Source organism: Pezoporus occidentalis, unplaced genomic scaffold, assembly GCF_034315485.1.
Source record: "Pezoporus occidentalis ecotype Australia unplaced genomic scaffold, CSIRO_AGI_Poc_V1 ctg176, whole genome shotgun sequence".
Taxonomy (NCBI): Eukaryota; Metazoa; Chordata; class Aves; order Psittaciformes; family Psittacidae; genus Pezoporus; species Pezoporus occidentalis.
Genome location: NW_026913596.1, coordinates 1447025 through 1465133, shown reverse-complemented (window position 1 = coordinate 1465133; position 18109 = coordinate 1447025). Strand labels below are relative to the sequence as shown.

At 41.7% G+C, this 18109-nt stretch overlaps 1 protein-coding gene across 1 annotated transcript in view; it reads left to right on the top strand.

Annotated features, from left to right (window-relative positions):
• The window catches only part of PLCH2 (phospholipase C eta 2), an 80141-nt gene that overhangs the window by 30996 nt on the left and 31036 nt on the right, over positions 1-18109 (top strand). The window contains exons 5-7 of the mRNA XM_062614585.1: positions 16141-16287; positions 16647-16890; positions 17458-17587. Of these exons, the coding sequence (XP_062470569.1) occupies positions 16141-16287; positions 16647-16890; positions 17458-17587 (521 nt within the window). The remainder of the gene's footprint in view (positions 1-16140; positions 16288-16646; positions 16891-17457; positions 17588-18109) is intronic.

The following is an 18109-nucleotide window of genomic DNA, read 5'->3' as shown; positions in this document are numbered from 1 at the left end:
AGCAAACAAGATGATGGTTTGCTGAAAACAGACTTGAGCCAAATCGTAAAATCATTCCTTAGGGGCAAGGACAGTGGGGTTCAGGCCTGAAGGAAAATTGCAGGGGGGTTGTGTTGGGTCTTGCAAAGGTCTCTCTCTGTCTGGAACACTGACTGATGCCTAAAATGCAGAGATGATGTGGAGTGAAAACAGCAGGACAATCCAGCTGTAACAACTCAAGCTGTGAATGAGAGTCAACATTTCTAACTTGGAAAGTCCATATGGGGTGGGAGAAAAGTAATTGTGAGCATTACCCAGCACCTCACGTCCATGCTGAGGTTGCAGTGAGGCATTATAAGGCAGCAAAGCAATGTCAAACATGTAAATGGATTGACTTCATTTGCTGCAGATGTGGCGGGAGAGGATCAAGAGCAGCAGTGCTTGCTAAATCTGTGTGGGGTGAATGCCTGCGGGGTTCCGTGGCAGATACACCTTCTGTTCGGGGCAGGATACCGTCATCCTCATTATCCTGCCTCCATGCATCAGTTTTCCTTTTCTAAAGGAGAGGCTTTCCGTTCGCTTATCAATCCTATTTATTTAGATTTCAAGCTCTCAAAGCACAAATTGCCTTATCCTGTGTATTTCAGTGGCATGTAGACAGGCAGGAACTTCTGACTGGAACTTTCGAGCAGCACCATCATATAAAGATGCTGAAATTCTTCTCCAGAATGTAAGCAGACCTCCAAAGTCTGCATCTGCCTTCCTGTGCATTGTGTTCTGGGACACAGCATACTGTAATGTGCATTGTTGGCTAGCAATTTTCCATTAGTATTTCCTTGCAAGTTAAAAAGGAGGGAAATAGATGGTCTTTGCCAAGAAAAGGAATCAGTCAAGAATCCAAAGAGAACAGCTTGTCTATTTTAATCAGTAATCATAAACTCACTTTCTCAACCAAGCAAGTATGCGAGGATGCCTTAATGATACGTAGGATGCTGTATGGACACAGGGGAGGCAGTAAAATAACAAAGAAGTCTTTTTCCTTCTTAAATGAAGTAGCACCCTATTGATATTTGTTGCTCCTGAATGAAATACATCCCAGAGGAGTTAAAAGTGAGTTATCTTTTGTACTTATTTCCTAACACCCACAAGTTTTCCTCCCATTCTTTTTTGAAGGAGTGAAGCAAAAGACATCCATATGTCCTGTCTGAGAGTGGGGAAACAAAGAGTTAAGAAACGATTATCCCAGGTGACTGAACACTTGGGTTGCAGTGAAAGGCTGGTAACATTCATTGAGCTCCTGTGCTGGTCTATACCTGTCAGCAGCTCCTCTTACGCTACAGTACAGAGGGAAAAAATGAGCCTGCTCAGAGCAGAAGCTGCAAGCATCCTCAGGAGCCCTCTGATGTTACATTAGAGACCTCCGTGCAATGGTATTTTTCTCATTATTTGAAAGAGTCTTTGGAAATACCAGTGATGTACATACGGTTTTTGCTGCTTCCTCTGGTGTTTTGTTCACTTGATTCTCTCACTGGAATATGGATGATGCAAGCACCATTAAATGCCTCAGCCCAGATAAAGGTAAGGGAAATGTTTATTTTAACCACCTTTTTGAGGGAAATTAGTTTTGCTATAGAGGAAAGTAGAGTTTACAGAGCTTTCTTGGACACTTGTTCTCTGTTATGAAACTTAAATGCTTCAAACACATATCTAGCAGTTTCTTAAGGCAGCCTTTGCTGTACCCTGCCTTTGCCTCCCGTTAGCACCAAACCTTAAATAATACATGTGTCTAATGGCTGCTTCTCCCTGCATGAGGAGTGCACAGGAGGAGTGCACCAGTGATATTCTGGTCCCTTTTCTGCCCGCTGAAGAAGCTAACTGTGACCAAAAAGACAGGCTTTCTATTTTTAGCCATAGACCTTCTGCTACCCACATTAGGTTGGAGAAAAGAGACTCCAGCACTGTTGTGAGTCGGCTGTATTGTTTTCATTTCTTAAACTAGGTGATTTGCTTCTAATTAGATACTGTTTCTTTATACCCATCAAACAAGAGTGCGCAGCATTCGTTTGGGTTGTGCTTGTCCTGGCGGAGTTCTCCGAGGGATGGATTCCGTCCTGGCTGAGAGCTGCTGCCTCAAGCTGTTAAAACTACGATGCAGTTTCCTGCAGTTTGAACTTGGAGGCTGAGCTGCACTGACAGCTTCTTAAGAAATCATATTCATTCAAACCAATTTCAAACCGCAGGGTTTATTTTTCCGAAGTCTTACCTCTCATTGATTTGTTTGGGAAAAGCACAGAGGGAGAAACCCTTACCTGTGATATATTTTAGTCAAATAAAACGCCCAGTTGCTTGTCTCTGCATTGTGTGCTTTATGCCTGCTAGGCATCTGGTTTTACCATAGTTACGCAACAGGTAAAGAAGTGTGACTTCTGTGTGTTCAGAGTAGCTGCTCTGGGTGCACTGGGTACCGATCTAACACCTTCATCTCTTTGGGCAGGCAGGCTGATTCCCTGTATTTGCAATTAATAGGATTACTTATTCTCACATTCATGAGTATCTTGCCATAGCTTTTGAAGGATGCACCTATTAAAGGTCACTTTTCTTTGTAACACTGGTTGTAAAAATCGTATCTAGAATAAAACTTTATCAAAGTGGAAACATGCTTGGATCTAGGTGTTAGAAACAAACCTGGTGTCCATTAACTCTGCCTTTGACTCTTCCTTGTCTTTATTATTAGCATACCAAAATTAAGCTAAATCAATGCTCTTCACTGAGAAAGTGGGAAAAGGTAATGCAGGCAAGTGTGGATACCTGTGTGTCACTGATCACTGCAGCAAATACTGTTCAGTAACTGAGGAAGAATATGGGTGTGAAAATTAGAGCAAATTGACTTGGAAGAGTCTCATCATAGAGCAGAGTTAGATGCAAAAAAGAGGATGTCCATAGAACATCACATAGAAAAATATATTGTAAATGGAAATAGAATGTTGGGTTTTTTTTCTGTATTTTATGACCATTTTGGTAATGATATTCTTTCTTAACAAAAATAATATCAAATCCAAGAATATTTATTCTAGTCTATGACAGATTTAAAGATTGTGAGAGCTATGTAAGGAAGTCGAGTAAATAATGAAAGCATCTCAGTCTGCATCAGAAGAATAGGAAAACATTAACCAATGTTTTCCTGTGAGAGTTTTAAGGATGAAGCGAAAATGATGGGATGCATTTAGGCATTGCCAATATTTATTTAAACAGTACAAAACTTGAAACATATTTTAGAACTTGGGGTGAGGGTTAATTGACCTGTGCCATGTTGTGCATAGAGTGTAGAGATTTGGAGGATGCAAGCTTTAATTTAAGAAGATGCTAAATAGAATGGTGAGAAACTGTGTCCTATGTGCAAGAGTTGTTCTGAGGAAGAAAAGGTGATTTTCTTATATCTTCATAAGCTGTAAATCCCCAAGTTTTGGGTTGAGTTGACTGAAATGGTACAGTTTGAAACCTTTTCTTTTAACATACTTCGTTGATTGCATTTTGTAACAGAGGTGGTCCAGGACGGAAACCCAAAATATTCTGGTTTTAAATATGTCATGATGGGACAGCCTGAGTATTCCTCATCTAATCACTGTTCTCTGAATCCTGATGTACCGTTGTGGATTTGTTTGTACTTTAGACAGACAAGGTCCTCAAGGAAGGTATGGTGGACCAAGAATTCTGTCATCCGAAGTCCTTTTGACTTCTTATTACTAGGTTCAGCCTCCAACTTCTGCAAATTGAGGGGGAGGAGAGGGGGCTCTCATTTGAGGATCTGAATGTAGCAGTTACTGTCCTTGTTCCCAGACAGAAAATGCCCAGGCTGAGATTGAAGGATGCTCACCACCACAGTGTTTCTGCCAGATGGTGTCGTTCTAAGCCAGCTCGTGGAAGCACCTTGAAAACAAATGGGGTAACTTAAAAGACTGGAGCTTCCAGGACCTGAAGCTACAGGCATGGCAGTGGAATGAAGTTTGTTTTTAAAGGGTGACCACCTTCTTGCTGTCACCTGTAGCATCAGACATCAATGTGATCCTCCTCTCAGGTGTAAAACAGTGGTAACACACCAAAGCTGGTAATTCCAGAGTATACGAATGCCTCTAGGAGTCTTCATACGGTGTAATAAAGATCAGTGCTGTTGATGTGAAACTGAGTGAAAATCAAAATGTGAAAGTTCACAAATTCAGTGTGCTGGAAAAAACTGGGCTGCCAGCCATCCTCTTCTCCTGTCAGAAGTTGCTGTTCTGATTCAAAGAATCACCTTTGCCTGTTTTCTGATGGGTTCAGTCCTTGATGTTGAGTATATGAGGTATTATTGATATTACAGATTAAAAGATGAGAAATCCATGAGAAATCAGACACGGTGAAATGCTGCTCACTCAGACCCATCACTCTGTTACAGCAGAATGATTATTTTGAAGGTGATTGAAATGCTACAGTCTGCCATGCCGCGTCCCATTAGTTGAACCGAGGAAGGAGCTTGCCAAAAATAATGCCTTCAGAAACAGCTTTTTTGTTTCTTACCACAAACTAATGATCCCAGCTGCATTTCTCAGTTGAATTTATCAAGCAAAGATCGTTTTTGATTTGGTTCCATAGCAATACCAGAAATCTTAAGTAGATAAATAAATGACATTTTTATTTCTGATCAGCAGAAACCCCCAGAACTTTCAGTATAAATAACTTCATTGGGAATTCTGCACAGGGTTTCTTGAATGTGGGATTAAATTTTCCTCTTCATTTACATTTCTCTATATGAGGGAGAAACAAGTGCACAATGGAAATGAGCACTGCACCAGGAATTAAATCTAAAGGAATATTTAATTTGGTCAATGACAAGAGCATATCTCAATGGACTGCTGTTGAACACGTATTTGTGTTGCAGGAATTGGTTCATTTCACAGGAACTGCTTAGAAGAAAAATTGCATACAATATTCTATGTGTAACTATCTTCTTCTTGCTGTGGTTTGTTTGGGTTTTTTAATCCAACTAATTAGAGGCCTTCATCATATAAAAGGAAACCTTCTATAAGGAAGAACATACCACTTCTTTAAAGGTACACAAAGCTGTTGTGAATCCTTGTCTACTTTTGAGATTGTAAATTGATTTCTCAGTTGAGAAATTGCATTGTCCTTGGTATACACATAAAAGCAGGTTTTATCTTCAGTAAGATATAGGAGAGTAGAAGTCCTTGTTAGGGCATGATGATGGAGATGAGGTGCTTGGCAAGCATAGGTCTGGAACCTACAGAACAGTGCTGTTTATTTCTTGATGTGCTTCACATAATTTTTACATCTGGCAGTTGTGGCATCTTGCAAGGTCTTCTCAGGTCAAACATCATGGTGAGAGCAACGTAAAGCATAAATCAAGATGGATCCTTTCTTTTGACAGGCATGGAAACTGTAGCAAAACAAATTCACTGAAACAGCTATCTTCATGGCCACTACCACTACAGTATGGCTTTATTTTACTTTAACCACTTCTGTATTGTCCCATAGCAACAGCAGCTCCAAACCCCACTGCAGGGTAATGGTGGAAACCATGAAGTAGTGGATCATAAGCATCAGTAATGACATGGCTTTTGTCTCAATTCAGTCAGAGTTGTTGCCCTGTCCTTGTGTTACGCTGGTGTGATGCAGGTGGGAATTAAGTGAGGGAGAAGAGATGATGCATTTGATGCTGCTTTTTATACTCAGCAACTGACAGTTGGTGTTTCCTTCAAATATGTCCCCACCGTTCTTTCTGTCTGAATTCCAGAAGGATTTTAGTTGTGAAATAATTGACACTCTGAGGATCAGCTTGTAAAGGTCCCTGTTCTGGAGTCTGTTGATTGATTATGGTTTTACTTTCCAGTTATAGTTTTTGAGATTTTCTATCAAAATTATTTTCTTTGTCCTGTTGTCATTTTAAGTTCCGAATACTAACATGGCTTATAATTAAACTGCTTTACACAGGTATGATCCACCTTCTTGGGTGCTATTTCTGTTTCATTATGTGCAAGGGTTCTTTAAAAGTCTTCTGCTGAGGAGCTGATATAATCACAGTGATTATTCTTGAAATGTAGGTCACCAAAGAAAAATCCATACACAGGTATTCTGTTTCTGCAGCTTCGTGCCTATTGATGTTGCCATGTTACTACAGTTGCACACCTTTTTTTGCTGTTCTGCCTTCAGTTACAGATGGTTAAAGATGCCTCATCTTCAGTTTGAGTGAAAAAGAGAAGACTGCAAAGAAAATTCTGTGTCGATGCTGAGAGCACAACTTAAACCTGACACCTCCCATGTGGAGTCTTTAATTCATATAACTTCTCTCCCTAGATAGAATAATTTGTTTGATGAATGTGACTTTGGTTCAGCTAAAAGGGAAAGCTTTCCCATTTTAGGGAATTACAGAAGGAGGGATCATCAGGATTGGCCTCTGCAGGTCTAAAGGCATTAATGTGGCAGAGAGCAACTAAATTCTATGGTGTGATGTGGCCTGACACAGGAGGAATGTGGACCAGCTCTGTCAGAAGCACTGTTAGATGTGGATCTCTGTACAATATTTTCCAGAGAGCCTGTTTCACAGTGCAGCCAGCAAGCTGAGCCTCTTAGCAGCCCTCAAATCTCTGCTTGTCTTCTGGCTCTAAACCCTGGGGGAAGCGAATCGGTCAGACTTTGTTTCAAACCGAGGTGGATATTGGAGACCCTATCGACATGGAAATAGTTTTCCTCTAGGAACCCAGAAGCAATTACTTTACTTCCTGGGCTTTTACCCCGGCTATATTGCATCCAAGACTTGAAAAAAATGAGGCAATAAGCTGCAGTGACTTGCAGTCATTGACCCTGCTGTGGATTCCATTCAGTAGCCTGCACTCGCCGTGTAACTGGGAAGGCAGACACTGGGTTATTCCTGGAGACGGTGCAGCTCAGGTCCCCTTTTCATGAAGCTGTATGTATTTGGTATATATGTGAAGAAATAAGAAGCCTCTCACATATTTTAAATGGTACATGGCACAAAAGGAAGGTCCAGAAGAGTTCTGAGTCTGTTACAGGTAGGATGTATTAGAATTCACCCCAAATATGGAAGCAGAGTTGTGAGTTAAAATCAATTTGTGGTGATGCATTTAGGAGCAGGAGATGACTCTTCTCAGTGTCTCTCAGTGTCTTGTTTTGCTGCAGATTTTTGAATTTTAGAGGTGTTTTCATAGAAGGCATTCAATCATACTGACGGATTTCTTCCCTCCCAACCTGCCTTAATCTCCCTGTCAGTTTTTATAACCCGTGTCACAGAACAGATGGCAAAGTGCTGAAAGATCTTTAAATATAAAGAGTTTACAATCTTCAATTAAGTGTGTAGGGACATTTTCTTATGCAAGTCAGAGGTTGGAAACAAGGTGACCTTAGAGCTACATTTAGAGTCTTAAAATCTTTATTTTATGCTGACATTTTCGACAGTCAACAAAATTGCATTACTACAGCTTTGCAAGGAAAAAGGTTCAGATAGCTTGAATTCCTTTTTACTGTAGGTATCTTGGAAATGGGATTTCCTTTGCCAAAACCAGCATCAGAATTCTTAGTAGAGGTCAGGAGCTAGCTACTGTTATTATATTTTAATCACTGAAGGCAGAGACACATCTCCAAGATGGTACACGTCTGGACAAGGGTTAATAATATTCCTACAGTTTCACTGAGGAAGCTTGACACACAAATCTGATTGTGTTTATTAAAGACACAGTCTTCCTTAATGCAAAACCTACTCCAGGCCTCAAAACACAAAGCCAGTTCTCACTTCATTAAAATAATTGCCTCATTTGTTTCCGAGGAGCTCAGGAGAACTCTGCGTCGTGGAAGGAGGCAGACTAATTGTTGGAGTTACGTTTGTGCTGTTGATGCTAATGGATCCCAGTTCCACAAATACTCCTTTGTGGGAATAAAGTAATTTAAGGGATTTCAGGGACTGCTCATTTTAATAATGCAACTTTCTCAACAGTTTTGGAAAGCCCTGGAAACATTCCTGTGTGTGGTTGCTCAGCTAAAGCAGCTGTCTTGGGGCTTACCTGCTGGGAATTCCAGTATGGAGAGGGTGCACTGGGATGTGCAATGTTGGAGTCATTCCTGCTTCTCCCAGTGGAATTAGTGGCCTCGTAGATTGGTGCATACTGAAGACAGATGTGTTTCAGTCAAACTGAATAACTTGAGTATATTCGGAGCCAGTGTAAAAACACTGAGCTCTGGAGCATGGGGGTGAGAAGCAGAAGCCAGTTACTAACCCAGCTTCCTCCGCCACAGGCGAGATGCGTGGCTCTAATCTCGAGTGTGGATTACTGTGCTTAGAGTTGCTGTCCAGATGGTCCTGCAGCCTGTGGTCGGCTGTAGCCCTGCAGGGTCCGCGCCAAAGGTCAGCAGAGTGCAGTGTGTTAGAATTAAGGGAAAGGCAGCTTACAGGCATTTGGGATAATGCTGCGGCCCAGCCAGTGCTCTGGCCTTTCTGAGCCCGTGAAGTGAGTGCGGGCAATTTGGTCGTAGCTCTCCATGCAGCTGGATTTTTGCCTTCCATGGGAGTTACCAAAACCATCTAAAAGTGATTTATTTTGGGAATTCTTAAAATGCAGAAGTTTTTAGTTGTCAGACAATGATAGAAAATGTAACGCTCTTCAGCATATACTGTCCATCTCCCTCTTTTTGGTAAGAGTTTATACCAGAAACAGCTCTTGCATATGGACACACAGCAGTAAAAGAAGAGAGAGCAATGTGAACCCGAAGGCATATGGTTCCAGCAGAGGAGAAACTGAAGCTGAGTTAACTGGTCTTGCTGTGTAGATTAGGCTACTTCAGCTCTTCAGGAAGCAGCATTTCTGGGGGAAAGGGAAGAAGCATAAATCACACGTTTAGAAGCAGTGAATGAGCAGCATGACTTTGGTTCATCAAGTCAAGCTTTGTGTGTTCCTGCTGTTCGTGCTTATGTATGTTGGATTTTGAACCTTTACTGTAATGCAAATGTATTTAGTGATGTGCCTTTCAGTGAGGTTTCTTTGCTTTTGTTATTTTCCTTGGAAAACTCTCAGCATTTAGTACTTCAGAAGACAGTAACAGTCCTGGTAACTCATAGGAAGCTCTATGGGTATCAGAGTTGTGGCTGTACCTGTAATTTCTGCTGGTTTTCCAGGGCTTTTTGACTGGTGTTTGCAGGTAAATGTGCAATGGGGAGGATAAAAGTAAGTGAGAGAGAGCAAGTGTACCCACAACAGCAGTGTGCCTGATGACATTAGAACCTTTTGTTTCCTTCTTTTATGACCCATGCTGTGGGTTGGCAATCACTTCTTTTTATTCTACAGCCATCAGGAGCAAGATTTCCCTGGGTAGGAAGGCAGATATAGCGATACCTGTATTAAAGTTAATAGATGCCCATGTGCTGCTAAGTGGTTTAGAATCAGCCTTTGTGATGAGGTTAGTTTGTTAATCTGGTAAAGTGGGTCTGCAGTGTGTTCATGTGAGGATACATGGAATTCAGAGCTGTAAAGTTACAAGTGTAATCCTTGTGGGTTTACAGGTCAGTTACAGTATCAGGGCTGGAATATTTGATGTCTGTGGCAATCAAAATATGAACTTTAAACTAAAATCAGTTTATAAAGTACATCTGAGGTATTTTCTGTGCTATCTTCAACTGGCAGTGAGCTGCAGAGTAGCAGCTAGCTGTAGCAGTAGCATGCTGTTACCGGACATGCTCAAGCTTCTTGCAACACTCGAGCCTTTTCTACCTCTGGTGCTGGGTCTTTGCTTTGTCTTCTGCTTGAGTCCTGATGTGCAGAAGACAAATGAGAGGCAGAGTCTGGCCCATATAGTGAAGTTTCCTGCATTGAAATGTTTAGTTTTGTCTTTTCTTGAGTGCTACTGCTGTTTCCCTCTGTATGAAATCATTATTAACACTTTCTCCTTCCCTCAGCAGTAAAGCAGGTGTATTAGAAGGCTGTCATCCCCCTGATGGATTGCATTAATGATAAACCCATTGGTCTCAGTAGGATCTCCCTTTTACAGTTTTTTCTCCCATCTTCCAAACCATATATATGCTGTGCTCCTGTCTCTTCTGCAAGATGCTCTTTCTCCATATGGTAGACTCTGGCTTTTCCACCGGTCTTGAAGTGAATTTCTTCCTTCTCCAGACTTGTCATTTTCTAGCATTGTTTGTCAAGTGTTCCAAGTTCTGCTCTTAGCTGAGCCAGGGCCAGCCTGCAGACTCAGACATTGCTGTTTTCAAAAGCTTTCTGTGGCATGGAAAGCCTTTGTTACGCTCAGAGAACAGTAAGTTTCTGAAGTGCCATGGAAAGAAAGAAGTGTGTAATCTGCATGTTGTGTCAGGTGAGCAAGGCTTTTCTGAGGATGTCCAGTGAGACAAGAATAGAAACCCATTTCAATAGGCTTATGTCCTAAGTACTCAGCTGAGTAGTTTAAGAGTTGGGAGAGGGATTATGTCACATTTAACCCTTTGTTATTTCCTGTTGCTTTCCCACACTGTTACTTACTATCCAGCACAACCAGGGAATAGAGGGGCTTTTGGAACGATTCTGTTTGTGATCATTTTCTTAGGAGGCCTGGAGGGTGGATTGATAGTGCCAAGTAAAAGGACTTAAATTAACCTTCTCTGGGTGGGATTTGGGTTGCAGATCTAACTTTAACTTGAACATTGAATTAGTTCTTCTTTTCTGGTGCTATAAATCACTGACATTTCTCTGTCCTTGAATAAAACTGAATCCACATTCAGAGTCCTCCTTATGCAGAATTCTAGTTCTGAACTGTGAAACTAATACCTTGGGCCGTACTGTAATAGGAGTTAGGTTTCACTCTTTTTCTCCTTCTTCCCTTTATCCCCAGGTTGATAACACATAAATAGTTAATGCAGAATCTAGGATGTCTTCACAGAATCCATTTTTGAATTGTAAAAGGAGTGCCTTTGGTGCCCAGCACACAGAGTGCCAGCTGCTGAGATTTTGGTGCATGTACAACCTGGGAGACTGCGAGTAATTGTCCTGATTAATGTTGCAAGAGGAAACAAAAGGGAGCTAAACCACCGCGATACTTCTGGTTTATTGCAAAACTCTGCCTTAACTCTGTTGCCTTTAAGTTTAGTGGTATCTCCTCCCTTATGAGGTACAACAATGTCATCCTTCCCATTTAAGATGTTCTTTTTATAGCATGGAAATTAACCACAAAGAAGTTTGCTGATGTATCTAAGAAATCCAGAGCATGCAGTAGAGCAGGCAATGAAGCTCACATTTCTCAGGTCTCGTTGTGGCCTGTGCTAGGTCTTCATCAGACAGAAGGATTAGGATTTTCAGAACAACACTCAATGGGTTCTTGCCTTCTGTGGAGCAGTTTTCTGTTGTACGAATATGTGTTTCTTTACAGAAGAAGTTGTTCTTTCTCTGATGACAATTAGTTTGCAGTCTTCTCATTAAATTACTCTTGAAAGATGCCTTAGGACAGGGGAAGGCTATTCCTGAAGTGTTTGAATAAAGAGCAGAATGTGACAAGAGTGCACGCAGCATTATTGCCACCGCTGACCCTTAGCACAGACCCAGTTTGGGTTTGCTTTGGAGAATCGGTTAAATTCTGGGTCCAGCCTGACAGAAGAACTCTGGGCAGAGGTGGTGAAATAAACAACACTGAGAGTGAATCATCTCTAGATTTAACTAGTCAAAAGCTTTTTTAAACTGAAAGGAGGAGTAGGAAGCACTTAATGAGTGTGTTTTTAAACGGGCAATTTGTGTTTAGCTCATCAAGCTAGAAGCATATTAGGCTCCTTGTGTGGATCACAGATGGCAAGAGCGATTGTATATTGTGCTTGCAACTTGATGTAGATTAAGTGTTGCGGTAACATAAAGGACATATTTCTGTGTTTGGAGTTTAATGGGTGCATTTCAGATGGAATGAGGCAGTGACTTAGAGCTTTTTAAACATTAATCCTTACCTGCTTTTATCTCTGTCATATTTTGAGCACCCTCTGCATTCCTGGTCTCTGTGTGCAGCATTTGTTCTGTACAGGGTAGCTGCCTGGATGTGTCCTAAAGCAGGCATCTTCTGTGGGGTTGTGTCAGTTTGCAAAGACCTTCCTAAACAGGCTGAGAGATGGAAAGATGCTGCCAACAGAGGTGAAGAAGAAAGCACTTTTTTTTAAACCTCCTTTTTTTTTTTTTTTCCCCTACAGCTGTAACGTGTCACCCAAATCCCTTGACTGGATAGGGCAGAACCCCAGCTTTAGGATTAGTGCGTATGATGGATTTAGGATTGGAAGCAAACATGTGTTGCTGTGTTTGTGTCGTATCTAGTTTTTACTGCCTAGAGAGAAAGATTCTGCCTTTTGGCAGGCATGTCCATTAAAATACTGAGGAGAACCTTCTGAGAGAAGGTGAAGACTGACACAGGGAGATTTTGAAGAGCTGTAAGAGAAGAAAATGTGGTTCTTTTTATTCAGACTTGGAAAGAGACTGAAGAGCTTCAGCACCCGAACAGATTCGCAGTGAAAGGCAAGGCTGGCTTAGGAGTGCAGGGGGAGGAATGGATTGTGCTACTAACTTTGCACTTCCTTACTGCAGTGGATATTGTTGCTTGGTTTTGACGAGCAAGCAGAGCCCTCAGCAAGAGTGGGACTTGCAAATCTGTTGGTAATCATATAGAAGAGGTACCTCTATGTTGGAAGGAGAAAGCGCCATGGAAAAGCCAACAACTGTAAATCATTGTGATGTCTTGGTGTATGCCCAGCAACTGGTAAAGTAGCAACTGGCAAAGGATATCATGGGGAAGCCTTTCTGTCCAGAAATGGATTCGTTTACCTGTCATACTGCCTCATGTGCCGTCATGTGTCTTCTTGAAAATACGGAACTGAAACCCACCCAGTCCTCAAAAATAGACACATAGAGAACAAAAAGGAATTTGTTAGGATTTTAATATCCTAAATCTGGACTAAATCTGGAAGAAGGCCTAAATTTACTGTGAAACATCTCTGTAACAATCTGAAAATACCACTGGATTTTGGAAATCACCAATTATCTTGGATTTTCCTGCTAATATTTTTATGCTATTACATTGAAAATGTGTCCTGAAGAACCTTGATATCTACTAAGGCCATCGGTGCTTGCTTGCGTTCAGTTCTGAAGCTGCTCTTTGTCTCAGATATGGATGCCTCAAACACTCCCTTGCTTCAGAATAAGTTCTCAGTGGCCCGTTTGGCTGAAGAGTTTTTCTGGGTTGGTGGCAGCATTGTTGCTTCTCCAAGATGGAAAATGGGCCATGTTGGTAAGATGCAGGCTGGATACCTGCCACTGCACTGAGCGTGATGCTATCACCTTGAAAGCTGTTGTGTTGAGCCGTTATTTAGTGACAGCTTTGTCCAGCAGTAGTGGGGGGGGGGGGGGCAGAAAAGAAGGAAGAACTTGAGCCACAGCCCTAGTCCTACATTATGTTGCATGGTTGCTCCTGCAATTCTCTCGGTCTTCAAGAACTTCTCAGTTATAATTCCATTACTGATTTCTTTACATTATTCTGGAAAAGCAAATGCAAAGCTGTACACTTTGACTTGTGCAGATCTTTAGACATGTTCTATTGCAGAGATAGAATCAATCTCCCTCTCCGTGCCATCAGTAGGAAAGCCTTGCTATCTACCAGGATTTGTACGCCTCTTACCTTTTTGATTTTTCATGCAGGATTTGTAGTTTTCACTCTGAAATGAGTGTTTAGAAGCATCTCTGATGTCTTCTTCTACAATAGGTCACTGGACTCTTGAGAGGTTGTTTTCTAAATCGTGATATAGAATGGCAAAGTTCTAAAGCTTCACCAGCCAGCTGAGCAGGGTCCCTTTTTGCTTTGTAGCAGCCTTGCTTTTAAGCAGGTAATAAGCCCAACAAACCCAGTTGGAGTTTGCTATAGAAATGAGATGTTTCCTCTTCTATTAACTGCATTTTAATAGCTGGCTTCCTGAGCCACTCATGTCCAGTGAGGAAACCCTCAGTGGCCTTGGCCAGAATTGCCTGCTGCCTTATAAGCACTTTTTTGTCCTATTCACATTATCTTTCGGGTGCAGCAAATGCCATCCCTGCCGTGGCTGGCAGAATTACACAGACATTTTCTTTTTCAAAGAACAAGGAACAAGCCCAGGGTGCTGTAGCCAGAAATTAATGTAAAAACTTTGTAATAAGACCCTTACTTGAGCGGATGTCTTCAGGGTCAGAAGTGACACTCTGGGAGCCCTTGTTAAGCGGTCCCATGAGCTGCCGTGGGGATTCCCTGAGCTCACAGGCATCAGCTGAATTTTCAGAATATCTTCTGATCTCAAGACCTCTCATTTGAACAGGATTCTCACAGCTCTACTGGATGGATTGTACAGAGGGAACATGTGTATGCTGTTATTATATATTCATTTTTTTTAAGGATTTGATGCCTCCTCTCTGAACTGAAATTGATTCTTCCAACCCAAACCATTCTATGAGTCTATGATAGTCCATGTACAAGCCATTCTATGATTCATAATGTTCCTGGCAGGAACACTTGGAGCCAGTCAGTTCTTTGCTTTACCTATTGATGAGCCACTTATAGCTGCAAAACCATTTCCAGTGGGACTTTTAAAACCCGTAGCAAGTATTATCTCTTCAATGGATTGGCAGTGCTGGGTGCAGGATAAGTGTGGGAGTCCTCGTCTGCATGGGGGAAAGCTGTTGTGGTTTGGTGGTATTTTAAGGGAACAGCTTGCCCTTACAGCGCACGTGTGCTGGAGGGCTTTCAACAAACATGTTGTGTCTTCTGGAGGCCCTGGAGAGAAATAAGCCTCTGAAATCTCTTTCTCTCTCCTCACAGTGTTTGAAGAGGGGTTGTTTTGAAGCGCACAGTCAGGATGCATCTTTGTCAGGGTCTGTTATCAGGTCAGAGCTGAGCCTGACTTCTCCAAAGAGGCTGGGGAGGGTCAGTGTGGTAGAACATAACCAGGAGCTGTGCTGAACCTGGGACGTGAAGCTTTTGACAAAGCTGGTCCCTGTATAAAAATACTCTGTGACTCAATCCTTCTAACTTCTTTTCATCCCCACATGCTGAAATACTCCCACTCCTTCACACGCATACATCAAACCCAGAAACTCCTAAAGGACAATAATGCTGCTGAGCCAGGAATCATTAATTAACAGGCACTAGAACATCTTTCTAACAATAAGCAGGAAATTGGGCCCTTATTTTGTATTCCTGTAGCAGGACAAGTTGTAGGGATTTATGATTTGCATAGTTCTGTTATTTATCATTACATTCAAACTTTTAATAGAAACTGTAAATGTTACCATGAGCCATGAAACATCACTTTGAGCCTTTTCTCTGCGTCAGTCCAGTGTCACTTTGTAAGAACACAAGTGCAGAACTGAGTGTTCTTTGCTCCTCTCTCCTGCTCTGTTCTGACACTGCTTTTTGCCGCAGTACAGAGATCCATCTGCTCTCCATGACTCTGTTTTGTCCAGATGCAAATTGAGGCAACTCATTAGATCAGAAGAGAGCTGAACCTCAGCTGAATTCTGCAAAAAGGTTCTATTGAAGTGCAAAATGTTATGTAAGCACAAAGAAAACTCCAGCCTCAAGTTAGCAGCTATTTCTTCAAAAACATGATTCATTGCAAGATTGAGAGGTTTTTGTTTGATGCATAGAAATGAATCCTTAAAGCAGGTACCTGAACAATGGTAGGTAGCAGTCAGACTTGTCTTCCATCAGTGTGCTCTGCTCATTTCCATGCGGTGAAAAACCTCAGAACAAAAAGGTTTGCTTTTTTCTTTGATAGAAGTACCACTGAGTTCTTCCTACAGGTTTTCCTGCCCCTCTCTAGTCCTCTAAGCCTCCAGTCACACAGACAGGCCAGGGTGCGTGTTTCAGTACACATACATGTGCAGACATGGTGCCCAAATCTGCTTTCCTTTTGCAGGAATACTGCCAGTCAACTAAGGTGTTACCTATCGATTTAAGAATATTGTCTGAATTTCCTTGTGCTTATTCTAGTAACTGATACTTGACAGTAGCTTGATTTAGAGTGTGATCAGAAGGTAGATCTTATTCATTCAGCTAAATCCACCCAAATAAGTGTGTTGCTAATAGCTTGACTTACTGATATCACTTCATTTCTCTCTGCAGTGGAAAGATGTATGAGTTCCATGCAAACTGGTACCCAAATGATCAAGCTCCGTGGCAGTTCCAAAGGGTTGGTCCGCTTCTATTACCTGGATGAGCACAAGTCGTGTATTCGCTGGAGACCCTCTCGGAAGAATGAGAAAGCCAAAAGTGAGTTTCAGCCCCAGAACTTCTGATTCCTCCTAGGGTCTTGCCCTCCTACAACCAAGCAAGCAGGAATGATTTAGCTCATTGATAGGTGACCAAGAAGATTGTTGTATTTGAATGTAAAGGGTAGTAAATGATCTTATGATTATTACTTTCTGAAGATGAAGTGGTTGTTGTCAGCTCTGCAGGTTGCAATACTGTAGTAGTAGTACTGAGTTGCAGGCCAAACATGTGTGAGCTGGGGACCTTGCAGTGTTTGGTTTGGGCCCTTTCTCTGCAGGGTTTCTCTACAGGATAAACACACCCTGTGGCCAAGGGCTGGCACACACTCATTGATGAACTACATGCTTTTGTCATTCTAGTTTCCATCGACTCTATTCAGGAGGTTTGCGAGGGGAAGCAGTCAGAGATCTTTCAGCGCTATGCTGATGGCAGTTTTGATCCCAACTGCTGCTTCAGTATCTACTATGGAGACCATATGGAATCTCTGGACCTGGTATCTTCCAGTGGAGAGGAAGCACGCACCTGGATCACAGGGCTAAAATACCTGATGGCAGGGATCAGTGATGAAGACAGCCTCTCAAAACGCCAAAGGACCAGAGACCAATATCCTTCTTAATGCTATCTGAGAGTAATTCCTGGGGCTGGAGAGTTATCAATAGCATAGGGATTCCTTCTAGTATTTGTTTTGCTGAAAGTAAGCACTAGGCTCAAAGCTTCAAAGTGGTTCCCATTATATTCCCTGTTTCCAGAGACAGAGGAGTCCTTGAAGAGGATTGTTCTGGGCAAGATTTGGAGGTGAATGACTGGAGTGAACTGAAAACCATACAGGTATATTCTTTCATCCGTTACTCCCTGTGTAAAGGTGTCTGTTTCACTTGGCTCTACAGGACAAAGTGTGATGCAGCTTTGCAGCTCTCTCAGAAGTTAGCTCTTCTGTGCTATATAGTATGGGTCGATAGCATGTGTTGCGTGTTGAGCATAGCAAGTCTGGAAACTGTTACTGAAATAGCATGTGTAGAATTATATATTACTGTAAACTCTCTTTCATCCCCAGTATAATACCCAGTCTTTCCTAACATGGAAAATATCATATATACATAATATCCTTTACTATTATTACATCAGTAATAGCCGTTACTGTTCCATGCTGTTCCTTAACTCCTGTTCAATGTGGTTGAAGCAGACGTTTGATGAGGCAGATAAGAATGGTGATGGCAGTCTGAGTATTAATGAAGTGCTCCAGCTAATGCACAAGCTGAATGTGAACCTACCCCGACAGAAAGTCAAGCAAATGTTTAAGGTAAGAAATAAAAATGTATTGGTTTCTAAAAGAACAAGGTTTCAGTTGCTGGAGATTTCACATTGAACCTAATAGGAGAGATTGTAAATACTTCAGCAGCTGTTTTGTTTCCACTCTGCTGAAAGATACCTCACTAGTCCATTTGGTAAATTGAAAAGAGCTCCAGAAACACATCATAGATAAATGATATTCATAGCAAAAGTCATTACATCAGGTACCTTCTGGTGTTGCATAACATCAAGACACACAGTACAGAGATTGCTTCTTTGCTAAACTTCTTGATCTGAATCTCAGTTACATTTCCTCCTCTGATTACCTTCTCTCTAGTAAATATTATCTAAGTATCTAGAATCCTTCAGTAACTGGCACCTATAAAATACCTAGCATGGAGACTTCTGTATCTGTCATGGGTTTTGCACTGCTATCAGCTGTTTGAATGCCATTGCATTCTGCTGACCTTGACCCAATTTACTGGGCAGCTGAACCACGGAGATGTGTTGTGTGTGCTTTTGTAACCCGAAA